The sequence below is a fragment of the Doryrhamphus excisus genome, chromosome 19 (assembly GCF_030265055.1).
Source record: "Doryrhamphus excisus isolate RoL2022-K1 chromosome 19, RoL_Dexc_1.0, whole genome shotgun sequence".
Lineage (NCBI taxonomy): Eukaryota > Metazoa > Chordata > Actinopteri > Syngnathiformes > Syngnathidae > Doryrhamphus > Doryrhamphus excisus.
Genome location: NC_080484.1, coordinates 4,601,861 through 4,619,701, shown reverse-complemented (window position 1 = coordinate 4,619,701; position 17,841 = coordinate 4,601,861). Strand labels below are relative to the sequence as shown.

The following is a 17,841-nucleotide window of genomic DNA, read 5'->3' as shown; positions in this document are numbered from 1 at the left end:
ATAGCCTCCAGCACCCCCGCAACCCTCGTGAGGATGAGCACTAGAAATGAATGAAATTGGGACTCTAACTGGTTAGCTAGTTAGCTTGCTTACCTGCTAGCTTGCTGGCCATTGGCCGTCTTGTGTCATTCCAGAACAAATGTTTAGCGATGTGTTGTAAAGAAAGAATCGGAGTATAAAGGTGACTAGAGTTGTGTTATATCATGTCTATAAAGCTCTAATGTAAAACAAAAAAACAGGAACGTCTTCGTCTTGGGTGTCCTCTGCGGTGCACAAAGCCCCTCCTGGGCTGCATGAGGCCAAAACAAGACTTTAAGGACCCGTTTTTGTAAACTGTGGATCCTCAGCGGGTCCAAACAGGAAGTGGGCTCTTCTCAAGGAAGAACACCAAAGGATGAGTTTCTCCAAGGACGCTTCTTGTCATGGGTAAGCATTTCCTGATTATTTCTCAGTGACTTCCAAAACAAGTTACAGCAGGGGGTGTCCAAAGTGTGGGACGGGGGCCATTTTCAGTACATGGCTCCTTCGGCATATTTAAGTCCAGTTCAGTTGATCAACCACAAGAGGGTGCTGTACGCAACATCTGTACAATGGCTAGTAATAATAATAATAATAATACAATCCAGGCATTGCCAATTGAGTACTATTAATGAGATGTTACACTATAATTAGCTCAGATGATAGCTTAGCATTTTGTGTACACTGCCCTCATTGGACAATATTTTTAGTCAACGTGACTGGCCAGCAGTCCAACATGCAAATGATCCTCTTCATCCTATTTCCATGGATGGGGAAGAGGAGTTGACCCCGTGAACGCGTGTCGGTGAAGCCCTGATGATCTTTCATTGTGTGAATGTTTTTCCCAGCAGAGGAGAAGAAAAGGGAAGTGGAGCTGGCGTGATGTCGTGGAGGAGGAGGAGCCTCAGACTGTGAAGCCCAGCCGGAGGTGCAGCACACAATGAGCACAACGCCACGCACGTTGACACGGCAGCGGTGAGACACTCTTGTTGTCTTCTCATGCACCTTCCTCGTCGGCTGCAGATCACCGCTTCCTTCCTCTGCGTCTTCTTGTCACGCTAGAAGGTGAGATGTTTCCTTTACCTTTCGTGGCTCACCCACGGGAAGAGCTGTGAAATGTTTGGAATGCGGCCGCCTCGTCAGGTCTGTGCTTGCGAGGCGGGAACTGGAGAGCTGGTGTTTGAATTTCTTATTGCTTTATTGTTTTTCTCATCTTTCTCAGCGTCTCATACAGCCGTGCTTCTCAGCCCCGAGTGGGGACTTTGTTTTAACCTTCAACTTCTCAAATATCTTATTTAGTCGTGTCAGTTGTAAATGTAAGGAAATTGTTTGCAGCGGTTATATGGTTGCAGAGAGGGTGCTCACTTAGAATGTGTTGCAAGAATTGCTGTATATGTCCCGCCCTCTTCCTGGCAGGAAGCGAGTAAGCTGCGCCCCAGGTAACGGTAACACGTGCGCAGGAGTCTTGGCTGAATTGTCAGTTTCACACTTTTTGTCTCAATTTTAGTCTCCTAAAATCACAACTTCTTACTTTGACTACTTTTCTACTAAAAGTTGACTTTTATTCTTCTAAAATCCCAACTTTTTACTTGTAATATTAGGGTTTTCTCCGGGTACTCCCACATTCCAAAAACATGCTAGGTTAATTGTCCATAGGTATGAATGTGAGTGTGAATGGTTGTTTGTCTATATGTGCCCTGTGATTGGCTGGCCACCAGTCCAGGGTGTACCCCGCCTCTCGCCCAAAGACAGCTGGGATAGGCTCCAGCACCGCCCACAACCCTTGTGAGGATAAGCGATATAGAAAATGATGTAATAGAAGTTTTTTCTAGTAAAATGATTAATTTTGTCATTTGAAATTCAAAGTTGTATTTTTGTAAAATACCAACTTATTTGTTGTAATAGTTGGACTTTTTTCTCATAAAATTATAATTTTTTTTATTCTTCAGAAATTCAGACTTCTACTATTGTAATATCACAACTTTTTTCTCATAATAGTCAGACTTTTATTCTTGTAAAATCACAACTTTTTCTTATTATAGTCAAACATTTTTAAAGTAAAACTATGACTTTTAATTTTCTGAAGTTCAAACTTTTATTCTTGCAAAATGTTTTGGTAATGGTTGGAATGTTTTCCAGTATAATTATGACTTTTTTGTCCTTCTGAAATTCACACTTTTATTCTTCTAATATCACAACTTTTTCTTATTATAATCTGACCTTTTATTTTTTTTAGCAAAATGACCTAATCTTCTAAAATTGTCATTTTTAGTCTTGCAAAATCAACAATTTTTTGTAATAGTTGGAATTATTTTCCAGTAAAATTAAAAAAATACATATCCTTCTGAAATTTTCAAATCTGACTTTTTTTTTGAAAATCGTTTTCAATTTTAATTCTTCTGAAATTGCGACATTTATTCTTGTAAAATCCCAACTTTATGTCATAATAGTTAGACTCTTTTCTAGTAAAAATTCAGAGTCATATTCCTGCGAAATTCAGGCTTTTTGGTTCATCCATTACAATAGAACGGGATTGGGGGGTCACCAACCTGTCTATCGTCAGCCACCAGTGGATGTTTGGGACTTTGCCAGTACGATTCCACAACACACACAACAGTGATTAGTGCACATTTATGTGACTGCCTGAATATTACATCAGATATATACGTAACTCAGGTATAACTCCATAGACGTGCGCTGCTGGGTGGGACTAACTGCTGTAAGGCAGGTCCTCTGCCCTGAAAGCACCATGGCTCTTCCACACTGAGCCAACAAGACAGAAAGACGGTTCTCATGCAGCGTTTTTCATGTCTCATGACTTTCTCCTCGGTTTCCCACGCTCCATGTGTGTAGTCGACTGGAATCTGATACTGCGTATGAGGGGTGACAATCAGGTTACATGAATTGTAGTCATTGTGTTTCATGTACGCTGGTTTGAAGGTCTAATGCACTGTTTTCATTCTCATAATTTGGGCTTCAGCTTCTCATTTTTTCTGGTCTTGGTGTCAAAGTGGAATGTCATTTTCTCATACTTATTATTGTTATTATTATTTTATTATTTATATATTCATTCATTCATTCATTTTCTACCGCTTTTCCTCACGAGGGTCGCAGGGGGTGCTGGAGCCTATCCCAGCTGTCTTCGGGCGAGAGGCGGGGTACACCCTGGACTGGTGGCCAGCTAATCACAGGGCACATATAGACAAACAACCATTCACACTCACATTCATACCTATGGACAATTTAGAGTCGCCAATTAACCTAGCATGTTTTTGGAATGTGGGAGGAAACCGGAGTACCCGGAGAAAACCCACGCATGCACGGAGAACATGCAAACTCCACACAGAGATGGCCGAGGGTGTATTATATAATATAATATATATATATAATATAATGTAATATAGGGCGGTCAAGTGGTTAGCGCGCAGACCTCACAGCTTGGAGACCAGGGTTCAATTCCATCCTCGGCCATCTCTGTGTGGAGTTTGCATGTTCTCCCCGTGCATGCGTGGGTTTTCTCCGGGTACTCCGGTTTCCTCCCACATTACAAAAACATGCTAGGTTAATTGGCCACTCCAAATTGTCCATAGGTATGAATGTGAGTGTGAATGGTTGTTTGTCTATATGTGCCCTGTGATTGGCTGGCCACCAGTCCAGGGTGTACCCCGCCTCTCGGCCAAAAGACAGCTGGGCTCCAGCACCCCCCGTGACCCTCGAGAGGAAAAAGCGGTAGAAAATGAATAATATTTATTATTTTTATTATTATTATGCAATGCCCTGCTTTCTGGCCTTCCTAAAAGAAACATCACAAGTCTCCAACTTTTACAGAACTCAGCTGCTTTTTAGCAACGCCCTCTGAAACGGAGCATTTTGAGCCATCCAAACTTCTTTCAGGGCTCACTTCCAAAAGCGTAAACCTCATTATCTGAATCTTTGGCATGGTTTAACACCAGAATTAAACATTTGAACTACATTTATAGGTCAGAAAAGGCCCTGTCCACCATAACAAAGTTATTTTTCCACAATTAGGCCTATCAGCCACACATGCCCGCAGATATCTGGCACTAAAAATGTAAGTTTTCCAAACCTCAAAGAGTATATTTGGACAAAAATGCGGTTATGTTTTGGGTATGGACGCAAATAACCGGAGTTTTTGGTTTCCAAACATCACTGCCTGCGCCAACGTACACGCCACCCGTGTTTACATCAGAAAACAACATGGATGCCCTCTGAGAGCTGTGTTGGAAACTTTTTGCGGTCCGTCCTACGTCCAAGGCATTCTCCTTCTAACAGGCGGTATCACTGTTATTAGCATGTTTTTAGCATGTTATCATGTTATTAGCATAATTGGAGGTTGTGTGGACACCATTTTTGCCATAAAGTGCTGTTTTACAAATACCCTGCTACATGTGGACTAGGCCTACGGCCTCATGTCTTGGTCTTGGTTCTGTATGGACGTGGAGTCACAGCGTCTGGTGTGTACTCTGTGCGGCGTTGACAATGTTCTCACTCTAGCCTGATGGGAAGGCTTATCAAGCAGGAAAGACATGTTTTCGTTTTCCGACAGCCAAGTCTGCACTTCCCTCCAAAATATTAAACACTTCAGTTGTTAGCAGACAAGTGTTCTATGCTTCTATTTATTTAAGTCATTTTGACTTTTCATTCGGAACCAACTTTTTTCATGTAATATTTTGACTTTATTGACTCTTTTGACTATTTTGACTCTTGTCAATTTTCTCCCCATAATATTTTCACTTCATTATTGTAGCATTAGGTTTTCCGCAGCCTAATTTTCCAAAAATGACAACTTTATTTACTTTTAAATAGTGTAAAAAAATCTCTCTAATATTTCAATTTCATGCTACTAATTTTACAAACTAATTAAACTAACTAACTAAACTAAAATTGACTTTTTTCTCCTAATATTTTGACTTTATTCTGGTAATATCGCTGATGATATTAATCAAATAAAATGTGAAATAATTAATAAATAATGTTTAATAATGAAATTAATTAAAATTTTAAAAATAATTAATTAATTAAAATTAAATAATAATTGTGTGCTGCCTTTGCAAAGTCTTCAAATGTCAACTTTGTGTGTGTGTGTGAGGAAGTCGATGTGGTAATGTCGGAAGTGAAGAGGCCGTGTGTATATTTTGAAGTGTTTAACTTGGCCTCGGGTCAGTGAGAGCCATGATGAAATTATGATTGACAGCATTCCTGTCTGTGACGGGACGAGGCTGGAGTCGACCAATGAGAGACGAGAGCATGCTGATCTGGCCTCACAGATGTTCTGCCCCCTCAGAGGAAATAAGTTACATGAGCTGATGATTACGCAACGTCCTCATTGTCACATGACCCAGCTCATGAGTGCACTATGGGCCATTTTCATGCTATACTAGTATATAATATGTCATTGTTTATGTTATAAGTGATGTATAATGAATAGGAATCTACTATGTTGTTGACATAAATAAACAACATGTCCGCCTCTCCTCTACAGATGAGCGACCAGTACAGCAGCTCGTCATCCTCCCACACAGAGGAGGAGGAGGAAGAGACGGAGGAGGAAGAGATGAGGGCCACGCCCCCCAGCATGACCAAATTGTCGTCCACGCTGCACGCCGTCATCCGCATCAAGCAGAAGTACGAGACCTTAAAGAAGCGGCGCCAGGAGATGGCGATGGTGATGAGCAGCCTGACGGGGGCCCCGACCCGCGCCAGCCCCAAAATCTTCACCTTTGACACCACGACCTCTGCGCCGCCGCTGTCCTCACCCGTGTGTCAGCGCAAGAAGAAGAAGAGGAAGAGGAGGGTGTTGTACCCCGAGAGGAGGCGGCGGCACCACCGAGCGCCCCGTCGGGAGTACAGTCCCGCCGAGTGTTGTCTCTGCCTGCTCAGCGCCATCGTCTTCTTCCAGGTGGGCACTGCTACACACTCATCACAGCATATCATAGCAAGTATCTAAGCAATCTGATTGGATGCCTTCCTGACACGCGCTGATGATATTAAGACGCTCTGAGATTAACTGATGCTTAAACATTAACGTGTTGCTTGTCAGGTTTACAACGCCATCGAGAACCTGGACGACCACGTGCTGCGATACGACCTGGAGGGTCTGGAGAAGACCCTGAGGAGGGAGGTGTTTGGCCAGCAGGGGGCGTTGGAGGATCTGCTGTCCCAGCTCAACGACTACCTGTCCACGTATGTTCACAACAAGCCGCTGGTTCTTTCTTTGCACGGACCCAGCGGGGTGGGCAAGAGCCACCTGGGGCGTCTCCTGGCGGGACACTTCCGCTCAGTGGTGGGGGAGCCTCTGGTCCTGCAGTACTACGTGCTGCACCACTGCCCCCAGGACGCCAACGCCCCGCAGTGCGCCCGAGACCTCCACGCCCTCATCTCAGCCATGGTGGAGCAAGCGGAGGAGCAGGAGAAGATCCCGCTGTTGGTGTTTGACGAAGTGGAGCACATGCAAGGGGACCTCCTGGATGTTCTCCACAACCTGGTGGCATCCAAGCAGTCCAACCAGTTCCTCAACGCCGTCTACGTCTTCCTCAGCAACCTGGGCCATCAGCACATCACCAAGCATGTCCTGCACAACATCTCCGCCACTTCCTGTTGTAACGGCAACCCGCTCAGAGCGCTGACCCCCGTCTTACGGAAGTCTCTGGAGGCGCTTCATGCTCTGTGGACGCAGGCGGACATCTTGTCTATGGGCCTCTTGGAGAAAAGTCATGTGATGCAGTGCTTCCTGGAAGAGATGACCCAGGAGGGATTCTACCCTGACCGCACGCACGTGGAGAGGCTCGCCAGCGAGGTGGAGTACTATCCCACCGCGGGGGGGCGGGAATATTCCGTGACTGGATGCAAGCAGGTGGTGGCCAAGGTCAACCTGCTGTGAAGGTCAACAAGAAACTCGATGCTGGCAAAAACGTGGGGGACCGGGACGCCCCTCCACACCACCTGCCGGTTCTTTTTCTAAACAAGGTCCTAGCTCCGAGTCCTGGACTAGAAGTCATGGAGTCCTCATGCTTCCAATCATGTAGAAGCAAACCAGCACCGCTTTTCCCTAAATCAGACTGATCCACCTAATTGACACTAACAGGCTAGCAGTGCATTACTATATATGGATATATTTTATCGTTTTATACTCACTCCATCTCCACATTCAAGGCCTGTCCACACGGAAACCTTCCTGGGAATTGTACTTTTTGGCATCCACACTGTGCCGGATGAATAAATACAGTAGTTGCATCCAGACAGGAAGAGATGATTGGCTGAAAAGCATAACACAACACAGCACGTACAGCGGTCTAGTGGTTAGCGTGCAGACCTCACAGCTAGGAGACCAGGGTTCAATTCCACCCTCGGCCATCTCTGTGTGGAGTTTTCATGTTCTCCCCGTGCATGCGTGGGTTTTCTCCGGTTTCCTCCCACATTCCAAAAACATGCTAGGTTAATTAGCGACTCCAAATTGTCCATAGGTATGAATGTGAGTGTGAATGGTTGTTTGTCTATATGTGCCCTGTGATTGGCTGGCGACCAGTTCAGGCTGGACCCCACCTCTCGCCCGAAGACAGCTGGGATAGGCTCCAGCACCCCCCGCGACCTTGTGAGGAAAAAGCGGTAGTGAATGAATGAATGAACACAGCACGCCACCTTCTGTCTGACACACGACGCAATCAGGTGAAGCTCACTTCTGGTCACATGACATCGTTTTCAGACTCTCTCACTCTGGGAGCCGTCTTTAAAAATACTGTTTCAGGGCGGATGAACGGCTGCAACGCTAAATACTAAAAGCGATAGCGGATGGACATGTTTAATGGCGAGCCAGAACAGACAGTGCTCGTGAATTATCAGACGACCCCATCCCCAACTAATTTGTCAACAAATGTAGGATTCAGACTTGCGTTTTCTGGAAGAAAGACAAGTTTTTCGGCTTTAATTTAAATATTTAATCTTCGAATGTTCCTAGTTGACAATGTAAAATGAGGTGATGAGTCTACATGAGAAAGAAAGGAGTGCAGTGATGGACACAAAAAGAGGAGAGCTGTAAGGAGGACAACCAGGAGATGTTTCGGATGAAAAGAATCGTGTAGAAAAGCAAAGAGTCGAACTGGAAGATTCCACCCCGGCGACACGACGCGCTCATCTTTTGAATGTCCTACCTTTGGTCGTCACGGCAACCCTCAACATTGAAACTTAAAAACACACACACAGCTCGGAGTGTTCAGAACACGCTAGAATGTCGCCGTCAACGTGCTCGCGTGAGGTGGGGGAGGAGCTACATGATGATGGTGATGATGGTGGTGGTTTGTGTCTTCTTCTTCTCGTCTTCACGCCTCCAGCTCAAAGCCCATCCCCACTTTGTGACCGCCGGCGTTGAAGTTCTTGCCGTCGATCAGCGCCGACAGCGTAACCTTGACGCCTGGGATGACACGGGACGTGTTAGCAACATGCTACGCTAATCACCATCACATGGTGATGGAGCCCAAGCGTGACTAAGGTGAGAACTCGTCATTCTAATTCCCGTACGGATGAACCCACCTGGTCGGAGGCTCTGAGTGTAGCCCACGCCGATCAGACTGGCGTTGTTGACTTTGGCCTGCAGGATGAGACACGAGGCGCTATGAGGACGTGAGAGGACAGTATCTGGAAGTGCTACGGACCGGCCACTTACAGACAGAGACGTCTCCGAGTCCACTTTGTACTTTGCGGCGATGCCGAAGCGAGTGTTGTTGCTGCCAGCCGTCCACGCCAGAGTGACGGCCGTCTCCAGCTGATTGTTCACCTTCTGGTAGATGGAGCCGCCGAACTCGGTGCCGTCGTTGCTGAGATGCAAACCACAACAATCGGGGTTGATGGACTGGTCGGTGTTTCCCAGCCATGCATTTACCGCGGCGTCGTTTGGGTTTTGTTTCATGTTTGACAAATGCATCATTACTTGACGCAATGTGGCCATTGCCACAAATGGATTGTAGTCCTGTTGGAAACGCTGCAGTCTGATTGGCCAAGTGAGTACCAGCTCTACCACTTTTTGGAAGGTGCGCCACACAATACGTTGTGTCGATTGGTGGATGGAGAATGGTTACTTCCTCCATTTATTACCGTGTGGAATTCTGGGGGTTTGTGTTTCTACGGTGTCGTGCGCTTGGAGGACTCACACATTGGTGTGCAGCTGGAAGTCCCCTGCCTTGTACCCCAGCGCAAAGTTGTTCTGGGCCAGTTTGGACTTGGCAGTGTCAAACGCCATCTGGTATCCCGCCAGCCAGCCTTCGTAGCCCAGCACAGCGGCGGCGTGGATGATGGGGCCCTCGAAGTCCACGTCGCAGCCCAGGTTGACGTAGTCGCGCTTGTAGCCCGTCTTCAGCTTGCCGCTCTTCTTGCTGAAAGAGGGCACAATGGCGTTACCGCGCGCGTGTATGAGAGAAGGCACTATCACGTGTCAACAAGCTAACGTGCAAGCTCACCCCGTGTTCGGAACAAAGGATGTGTCCAAGGCCACCTTCAGTCCTTGAGTCAGCTGTTGGTGAAGAAACCGAGTCAACACTTTTATCAGCCCGCTCGTGCGCGCGCACACACACACACACACACACACACACACACACACACCTGGTCCTCCAGCGTGACTTCGGTAGCCAGCGTGTTGTCCGTGTTCCATTTCTGGTTGACGCTCAAACCCAACTCCTTCATCTTGTATTTAGTCTCCAGGCTGCCCGACGCCTTGCCTGTGTCCGTGTTGCTCGAGCCTGACGTGTTGAACTCCTGCACACGCACACATAACACACTTTAAATGTGACGACTATCAGAAAAATACATGAAAACAACACAAATACATGAAACATAATGCCGGAATATTATGTCGAAAAAGACGCATGAACGTGAAGCATGAAGACAACAGAAAAAGACGGCGATGCAACGAGGACAAGTAAAAGTGAAAATAAGAGCGAAAGCAAACGAGCAGGCGGTGATGTGGCGATGATGGCGGCCTCACGCTCGTCTTACCATCTACACCAGCGCCAGATGTCCGCGGCAGCACGGAGGTCAAGGAAGGTCAAAAAGGGGGCATTAAAGGGCGGGGGAAAGAGAGATAGACACTCTCAGACATTCATGCCTCTGAATCGCTGACTGACAGCAGGAGGTCATTGACTCCTTGATTGGTTGTTTAGCAGGTGGGCGGAGTCACTTATTAGAAAAGATGAAGCTAAGCCAAGAAGAAGATGCTCACCACTCCACTCTGTGATTTGGTCTTCAGGTCCAGCTTCACCAGTCCAAAGCCTGGAAGGGAGGGGGGTCAGATGAATAGTAGGATAATATTTAACATGAAAGTCGCTTCTTTCTGAGTTCTGCTTCCTGTTCGTCACGCTACGTCAACCTGACCGTGTAGAATGATTGACTCACCGTAGCCTTTGCTGAAAATGTCCTTGGCAGCTTTGCCTAGGTCTGCGTATGAGGGGGGGACAGCCATGATGCTGGACAACACAAACAGTCAGCCCCAAAACCGTTAGACTTCTTACACCGGAAGTACAAATCCAGCTTGTATCCAAATACTGCTAATAATCAAAGGGGTCTATGGTGTACTTTGATTAAAGATATGTGGGTTCCTGTAAGTATAACGGATTCCACGTTAAGCCAAATGCATTGTCTACTTTGAACAAATGCTTGATGCAGCATCTTTAGTTGTGGACAAAGGACACAAAGGGACAAAGGTATGTGTGGGGGTGACAGCTGGGCTACACTAACAACCTATCACGGTAGCGTACGTTATTTTACAATTATCCACCTCCGGCAGGCGGGTAAATATGCTCTTTGTGGTGAGGAGAAGACGATAAAAGCCGGGATTAAACAATGCATGCAAGGCTAACCATCATTATATAATGTCAGCTACCGTTAGCTAAAACCCTCGACATGCTAGCTCACGGGGGGGGGCAACCTTGGACAGACATGCTATCAAAGTGACGTTAACGTTATTAATGAATGCAAAACAGCAGATGTCTTTGTGCCTAGGAAGACGTTAAAGCTTCTCACCGATGCGAAGCAGCGTCTGCGGGGTCTGCAGTGATGTTAGCGTGATGCTGCTGAGAGGATTGACAGCTAGTTTATTTTAGCGCTGTCACCGAGCAGGCAGGACACAACCAAGGAGACTCAGTGCGCATGCGCCACTGGCCTGTGCAGCAAGAGCGGAGAGTAACGGTACGTCAAGAGATGAACCCTCCCAAACTCGTCACAAGTCTGGCCAACGTTTCCGGAAGTACTGCACAGGAAGTCAAGGCCGATTGAGAGCTTGTTAGCCGGATTCACTTTTTTGTATTATTATTAACCGTATTCAGCTACACAATTGCATGTAATTGTAAACCCAAGGTATGTAATTAATACTTTGATATGTACGCAAAGTAAGCTTTGCACAAGCTTACTATAAGTATAATTGTTATATATAATTGCAACCTGTACAGTATTTTTTGTAAAATAAACTACTGTACAGGTTGCTGAGCTAGTCCTCCTTAAATATTTGTGTCAACGTTTTCAAAGGGGCGAGGAATAGTGTGGGGCGGTGCCACGCCACGACACGCCCCGACCCGCAAGTACTCCACTCGACGTTATCAGACTGAAACCTCTGCCGAGCCAACTTTTGACTGTCAAAAGTCCACAACGAGAGCGATACGAGTCCAATGGTCAGGAGCGGACGTCACAGTTTGGACCTCGCCTGGTGCACAAAGCTGCAGGACCGCATGAAGCTTCATCCAACCCCTGCGTACTGAGCACAGCATCGAGGCCGGGGGGAACCGCAGTCATGTCAGCAAACTCGAGCTTCGTCAACCCGTTCCACAGGACCCACAGCCTGGCGGCAGCCGCCCCTGCAGGCAAAGTCAAACTGACGCACCCCGGCAAGGCCATCCTGGCAGGTAAGACATCCTCTGTGCAGGTTAAACTCCCACTGCCAGACTTTTTGTATGGCGCTCTAAAAGTTCACCAAAACAAACTTGAACGCAAGTCATCAAACGTTCCATGCAAAGAGAAACAGACGTTAATATTTATGCAGACTAGCTCAGTCAGTTAAATATTTTTTACATAAAGACGTGCCTCGCATTAATCATCTTGCATGTGTGTGACCAATGTCGATGTCCAGCATATCATTAAATTGCTATTTAAAAAAACAAAGGTTCGTTCTCCTCCAGTCCGCTAGATGGCGCTGACTGCCAATGAGCTCCATCCGCGAAGGAGGCGATTTGTACGGTCTTACATCTTGTAACAGCCACAAGCATCGGCACGTATTGTTTTTGATATTTCTATGTTCAAGCCGTACCTTGCTCATGTCCTGTTTATGAATGATCATGTTGTACACGCGTAGAATTATTACTACAATGCCATTATGGTGTCACGCGCGCACAAACAGTCCAAAAGTTCATACTCGTTTCAAGTCCGTGACCTTTGCACTGTGTGCTTAGAGGCCCCTAACTCATGCTGCAAATGTTTGACAAGCAGCAGGTTGTGCGCACGCGCGCGGAATACAGCGGCATCTATTGAACATGACATAGTAGAACAATTGTCACGTGTGTCAACCGTCCACGTGGGACGTGGTAAAATGCCTCTTGTGTCTTCTCAGCTGTTGTGTGGTGTGGACCGGGATGCAGGTCACTGATGCTCAGGTGTGTTTTCTCTCTCTCCAAATCTCAAGTGCAGTGAGTGGAATTGTGGGATTGACGCGTGCACGAGCGTCTTGTCTTGAGCTTGCATGAACGAGTGTCATCAAACGTGTTGACTGTCTCAGCATGGACATACGTCATGTAATAATAATAATAATAATAATAATAGTATATTACATTAACACACCGACGTCATCATCTTGTTTTAAGTTGAACTTTAACGAAAACTTGACAACATGTTCACTGTGAAAGACCCACCCCCTCCCACTCCCCAGCTGGAATGGGACCAGGGGGCGTGTCTTCAGGCCACCATGCTGCCATCGGCTGAGCCAATCAGCTGCAGGGAAGCTTGTTCGCTGTTGAACCGAAGGGAGGGGTTTAAGGTGGTACTATGTGAGCCGAGGGAGTTCATAGGTCGATGTCTACTTATACAAAAATGTAAAAAAAAAACAAAAAAACACCTCGTTTATCTACTGACTCATAATCTAATGTTTGGTTTTGGTTTTCTGTTAAATGATATGACTTTTCGGCTATCAAGCGGCTTGACAGATCTTTCTTCTCCTCCTGAAGTGTTTGTTGTGTTTGTGATGTTCCAGGCGGGATCGCAGGCGGCATCGAGATCTGCATCACCTTCCCCACCGAGTATGTGAAAACACAACTGCAGCTGGATGAGAAGGCCAACCCCCCCAAGTACAAAGGCATCGGTCAGCTGTTTTTTTTTTTAATCCTAAAAGCATCCTTATGTCGATGTTTCCTCATCTGAAGCTCTTGCTTGCTTTGTGCCGATTCCTCAGGCGACTGCGTGAAGCAGACAGTCAACAGTCATGGCGTGAGAGGTCTTTATCGAGGACTCAGCTCGCTGCTCTACGGCTCCATTCCCAAAGCGGCCGTCAGGTACATGAACCAAGAGCCAACAGTGTCAAAACAAGGACAAATATCTACTTTTATGGTAAAGTTGGACATTATGGTGGATCTGAATTCTCTTAATTTGATTAATTTATTTAGCCAAATGTTTTTATTGTGGGAAAACCCACCAATCTGTGCTTTTCTCTCCAAAAATATGCATTTTTTGCAGGGTTATGTGCTCAAAGAACGCACACAGGACCATGAACAACTCTGTATCCGCCTCCTTTCTTCCATCTATTAAGCATTGATAAGGCGTTCAAGTGCACTGCGTATTTTTGAGTGTTACCATTTCTAGCCCCTGGCTGTGTTTATTATTAGAAACAAAACATTTGGTTCAGAAGTCAGAATATTATGACAATTAAATCATAATTATGAAATTAAAAGAAAGAATAAAGTTGGAAACGTAAAAAAAACAGTAGAAAAAAACAACTGTAATTTTATGAGAATAAGAGAAAATTCATATTCTAACGAGAAAAAAAGTCATTTTACATTTTATTAAGATAAACTCGTAATATTAGGAGGTTGAATTATTAAATCACAAACAAAATAAAGTTGTAATTTTTTGAAATTTAGGTTGGGGAAATAGTTATAATATTATGGGAATAAATTCAAAATATTACAAAAGATTATTGAAGAGAAATGTTGAAATATTTGGATTTTTTAAAAGTAAATATGTGTAAAGTTGATACTAATAACGCTTTTTTTCATCAAACATTTTCTCTTTTTCCTTCTTTTAAAAAACAGATTTGGAGTGTTTGAGTTCCTGAGCAATAAGATGCGCGACGAGAGCGGGAAACTTGACAGCAAGCGCGGATTCCTGTGTGGCCTCGGCGCCGGCGTGGCCGAGGCGGTGGTGGTCGTGTGTCCCATGGAGACGGTCAAGGTCAGAAGCGAGGTGGCGGTGGCCTTTCACCAACACCACCATCGCGTGTATATCTTCTATCTTCTTCGTCTTTGCTCTGCCGGTTTTTGGACGCACGCATGTTGTTTTGTTTAGGTCAAATTCATCCATGATCAGACGTCAGCAAACCCCAAATACAGAGGTTTCTTCCATGGCGTGCGGGAGATCATCAGATCTGAAGGTACGGAACAAATATGGATGCAGAGTACCAAGATCTACTACATAATCGTAAATATTTCTGTGAGGGTCAGCTGGTCCTAACAGTCCTCCGCTCCTACTGATGGACTATAAGTGTGTGAGAGTGAAATACTGAAGAAGATGGACAATGTGTGCAGGACTCAGAGGAACCTACCAGGGTCTGACGGCCACCGTGTTGAAGCAAGGATCCAACCAGGCCATCCGCTTTTACGTGATGACCTCGCTCAGGAACTGGTACAAAGGTAACCATGCGATTATGTGCGGTATTGGAGCTTTCGTACCGGATCTCAGCAGGGCCTAATATTATGGGAGCGTAGAGTAGAGTTGATCTGAAAGCGTGACCTTTGTGCACCAAGGTGACGACCCCAACAAAGCCATTAACCCTTTGGTAACTGGGCTGTTTGGTGCGGTGGCCGGCGCTACCAGCGTGTTTGGGAACACTCCGCTGGACGTCATCAAAACTAGAATGCAGGTCAGTTTATCACTTGAAATATCCGAAATATGGATAATGATGTAATCAACACCTTCCATGTGGCGCAACAGGGTCTGGAAGCACACAAGTACAAAAGCACACTGGACTGCGCCGTCAAGATCATGAAGCACGAGGGACCAATGGCGTAAGAACACTACGTTATTACGTTTTTGCATTATTTGACTTACATCAACTACTTTCTATTTCGAAGTTGACAAACATGTTTCCAAAGCCTTATCAGTACGGTGGGAAACCTCAGGGTACCACCTTAGAACCACCTGTCTTCTCTTTGTTTATTGTAATGACCTTTACCATGAAAATACAAAGAGTTTGTATGCTTTTCCATACATTAATTTCATTCGTAAACACATTATAATGGGACCGTTTGTGTAGCGACACATGTAAACACAATTCATACGCACAAAGGTGTAGCAGGAGGGATCATGATACGCAGTATTGTACATGGGTCACTAGCAATGATGCATTGGTGAGACATTGGCCACTGCAGGAAGTACTATACAGAGCAGAAAGTAAACATTGCTATCCCAATGCTAGCTTGTGAGTCTATATTATGTCTTATTTTCTATTACTATATCTATTACTATGTACTTTCGGCCCCATGGAGGACAAGTGGTTAGCAGGCCTCACAGAGGACAAATGGTTAGCAGGCCTCACAGCTAGTAGACCAATTCAATTCCACCCTTGGCCATCTCTGTGTGCAGTTTGCATGTTCTCATCGTGCATGCGTGGGTTTTCTCCAGTTTCCACATTCCAAAAACATGCTAGGTTGATTAGTGACTCCAAATTGTCCATAGGTATGAATGTGAGTGTGAATGGTTGTTTGTCTATATGTGCCCTGTGATTGGCTGGCCACCAGTCCAGGGTGTACCCCGCCTTTTGCCTGAAGACAGCTGGGATAGGCTCCAGCATGCCCGCGACCCTCTTGAGGAAAATGAATGAATGAATCCTACTTGGACTGCACTGTGTTCAAGTGGTTAGCGCGCAGGCCTCACAGCAAGGAGACCCGAGTTCAATTCCATCCTCAGTTTGCATGTTCTCCCCGTGCATGCGTGGGTTTTCTCCGGGTACTCCGGTTTCCTCCCACATTCCAAAAACATGCTAGGTTAATTGGCGACTCCAAATTGTCCATAGGTATGAATGTGAGTGTGAATGGTTGTTTGTCTGTATGTGCCCTGTGATTGGCTGGCCACCAGTCCAGGGTGTACCCCGCCTCTCGCTCGAAGACAGCTGGGATAGGCTCCAGCACTCCCCACGACACTTAGCGGTAGAAAATGAATGAATGAATGAATGTCCGACTTTAGGCCGCATGGTGGACGAGTGGTTCGCATGTTGACTCTAAATTGTCCATAGATATGAATGTGAGTGTGAATTTGTCTATATGTGACCAGTCAAGGGTGTACCCTGCCTCTCGCCCAAAGACAGCTGGGATAGACTCCAGCACCCCCACCGCACCCCCTGCCTAGTGAGGATAAGCGTCATAGAAAATGAATTGATATGTCTACTTTATTGGAATTTTAGAAGTGTAAGGGTCACTATAGGGGTGTTACTTGTGTTTAGAGGTCTCTAATAATGTTAAAATGTGAATTTAAAAGGTAGTAAACATGTTTTCTATGCTTTACAAATATACTGCTGTTCTCAATGACCAGTGGGTGCATTTGTGGGTCCCTCCCCTCCCCCCTCTCCAAGAGCTCACAGGCGGCTCAGTCCTGCTTGAAATTTCAAGAAAAACAACAAAAAGAGGCGACAGAAGAAAATTCTAAATATATTTGTTGTTATTTTCATTTCCCAGTGTGTTATTCTTCTCCCCTACAGAGTCCATTATAATTATATATAAATAGTTCTTGGCCAGTTGTGCAAATTAGACCCCCTGCTTTTGTGTCATCCAGGTTCTACAAGGGTACCGTGCCCCGTCTGGGTCGGGTGTGCATGGACGTGGCCATCGTCTTCATCATCTACGAGGAAGTGGTCAAGGTCCTCAACATGGTCTGGAAGACGGACTGAAATTCGCCGTCCCAGACTGGATGGCTTCTGATTTTATTTCAGCTCCATCAAGCAGAAGCACTATATTCTCCACGATAGCGGGCTCACGTGAGAGGAAGGGAAGCACTCTCCTTAATGTGTTCTGGAACAATAACTCATTCAATCTTGACAACAAAATACTTGAAGATGAGGACCAAATGTTTTACAGCCTTCTACCGATCCGTTATACAATTATCATGACTTCACTTTTACCTTAAGGATACCTTGCCATGGTACTCCGACATATTGTTTTTATGCTACCTATTTTATGCTGACATGCTGAAATATGCTAAGCTAAGACATGTTCTAAAAAGTGCCTATGTATGTTTTTTAGTGGGTTATTTGGGATAAGGATTGTGTAATTACTTTTTGTTCTTTTAAGGGTGACTTTAAATATATATATAAACAGTATATTCCATTAACAGTGCCTTCTATGTCATTCCACAAAAGATGATGCTTTGAGATTTATATTAGACTAACTATATGATTTTTTTCTTTTAAGAGAGTGAATATGCAATGTGCCATGCCAGAGGCTGAAATACGACATGCGAGATATTCAGTGTTTACTTGATGCCCTCAGCATTTATGTTATAACAGATTATTGTGTTCCCTCATGTGCCTTCACGGTAACCGATTCTAATGTGAAAGTAAACATTGATGTG

General features: G+C 45.4%; 3 protein-coding genes across 6 annotated transcripts; 2 read left to right on the top strand and 1 right to left on the bottom strand.

The window, feature by feature from the left end:
- The first annotated feature begins 539 nt into the window (after nt 1–539).
- tor4aa (torsin family 4, member Aa) lies at nt 540–7,343 on the top strand. Of its 2 annotated transcripts, none has more exons than XM_058057386.1 (3): nt 540–993; nt 5,522–5,938; nt 6,080–7,343. In XM_058057386.1, the coding sequence occupies exons 2-3, from the start codon at nt 5,522–5,524 to the stop codon at nt 6,917–6,919; spliced, it is 1,257 nt and encodes a 418-aa protein (XP_057913369.1). In that variant the 5' UTR covers nt 540–993; the 3' UTR covers nt 6,920–7,343. The 2 variants fall into 2 exon arrangements, with proteins under 2 accessions (XP_057913369.1, XP_057913368.1); XM_058057385.1 differs by having other exon boundaries at nt 931–1,083.
- Nucleotides 7,344–7,949: 606 nt separating this feature from the next.
- Nucleotides 7,950–11,205, bottom strand: zgc:56235 (Voltage-dependent anion-selective channel protein 2-like). 2 transcript variants are annotated; one of them, XM_058057795.1, is made up of 9 exons: nt 11,047–11,205; nt 10,420–10,490; nt 10,247–10,296; nt 9,631–9,783; nt 9,489–9,541; nt 9,183–9,404; nt 8,699–8,849; nt 8,566–8,623; nt 7,950–8,446 (listed from the first exon to the last, which is right to left on the bottom strand). In XM_058057795.1, exons 2-9 carry the CDS (start codon nt 10,484–10,486, stop codon nt 8,355–8,357), a joined length of 846 nt encoding a protein of 281 aa, XP_057913778.1. In that variant the 5' UTR covers nt 10,487–10,490; nt 11,047–11,205; the 3' UTR covers nt 7,950–8,354. The 2 variants fall into 2 exon arrangements, with proteins under 2 accessions (XP_057913778.1, XP_057913779.1); XM_058057796.1 differs by lacking the exons at nt 10,247–10,296; nt 10,420–10,490; nt 11,047–11,205 and adding an exon at nt 10,024–10,123.
- On the top strand, nt 9,578–17,834 carry slc25a1b (slc25a1 solute carrier family 25 member 1b). Of its 2 annotated transcripts, XM_058057794.1 has the most exons (10): nt 9,578–11,379; nt 11,548–11,921; nt 13,259–13,366; nt 13,457–13,556; nt 14,313–14,451; nt 14,566–14,650; nt 14,805–14,909; nt 15,024–15,139; nt 15,211–15,284; nt 17,047–17,834. In XM_058057794.1, exons 2-10 carry the CDS (start codon nt 11,810–11,812, stop codon nt 17,159–17,161), a joined length of 954 nt encoding a protein of 317 aa, XP_057913777.1. In that variant the 5' UTR covers nt 9,578–11,379; nt 11,548–11,809; the 3' UTR covers nt 17,162–17,834. The 2 variants fall into 2 exon arrangements, with proteins under 2 accessions (XP_057913777.1, XP_057913775.1); XM_058057792.1 differs by having other exon boundaries at nt 9,578–11,921.
- The last annotated feature ends 7 nt before the right edge of the window (nt 17,835–17,841 follow it).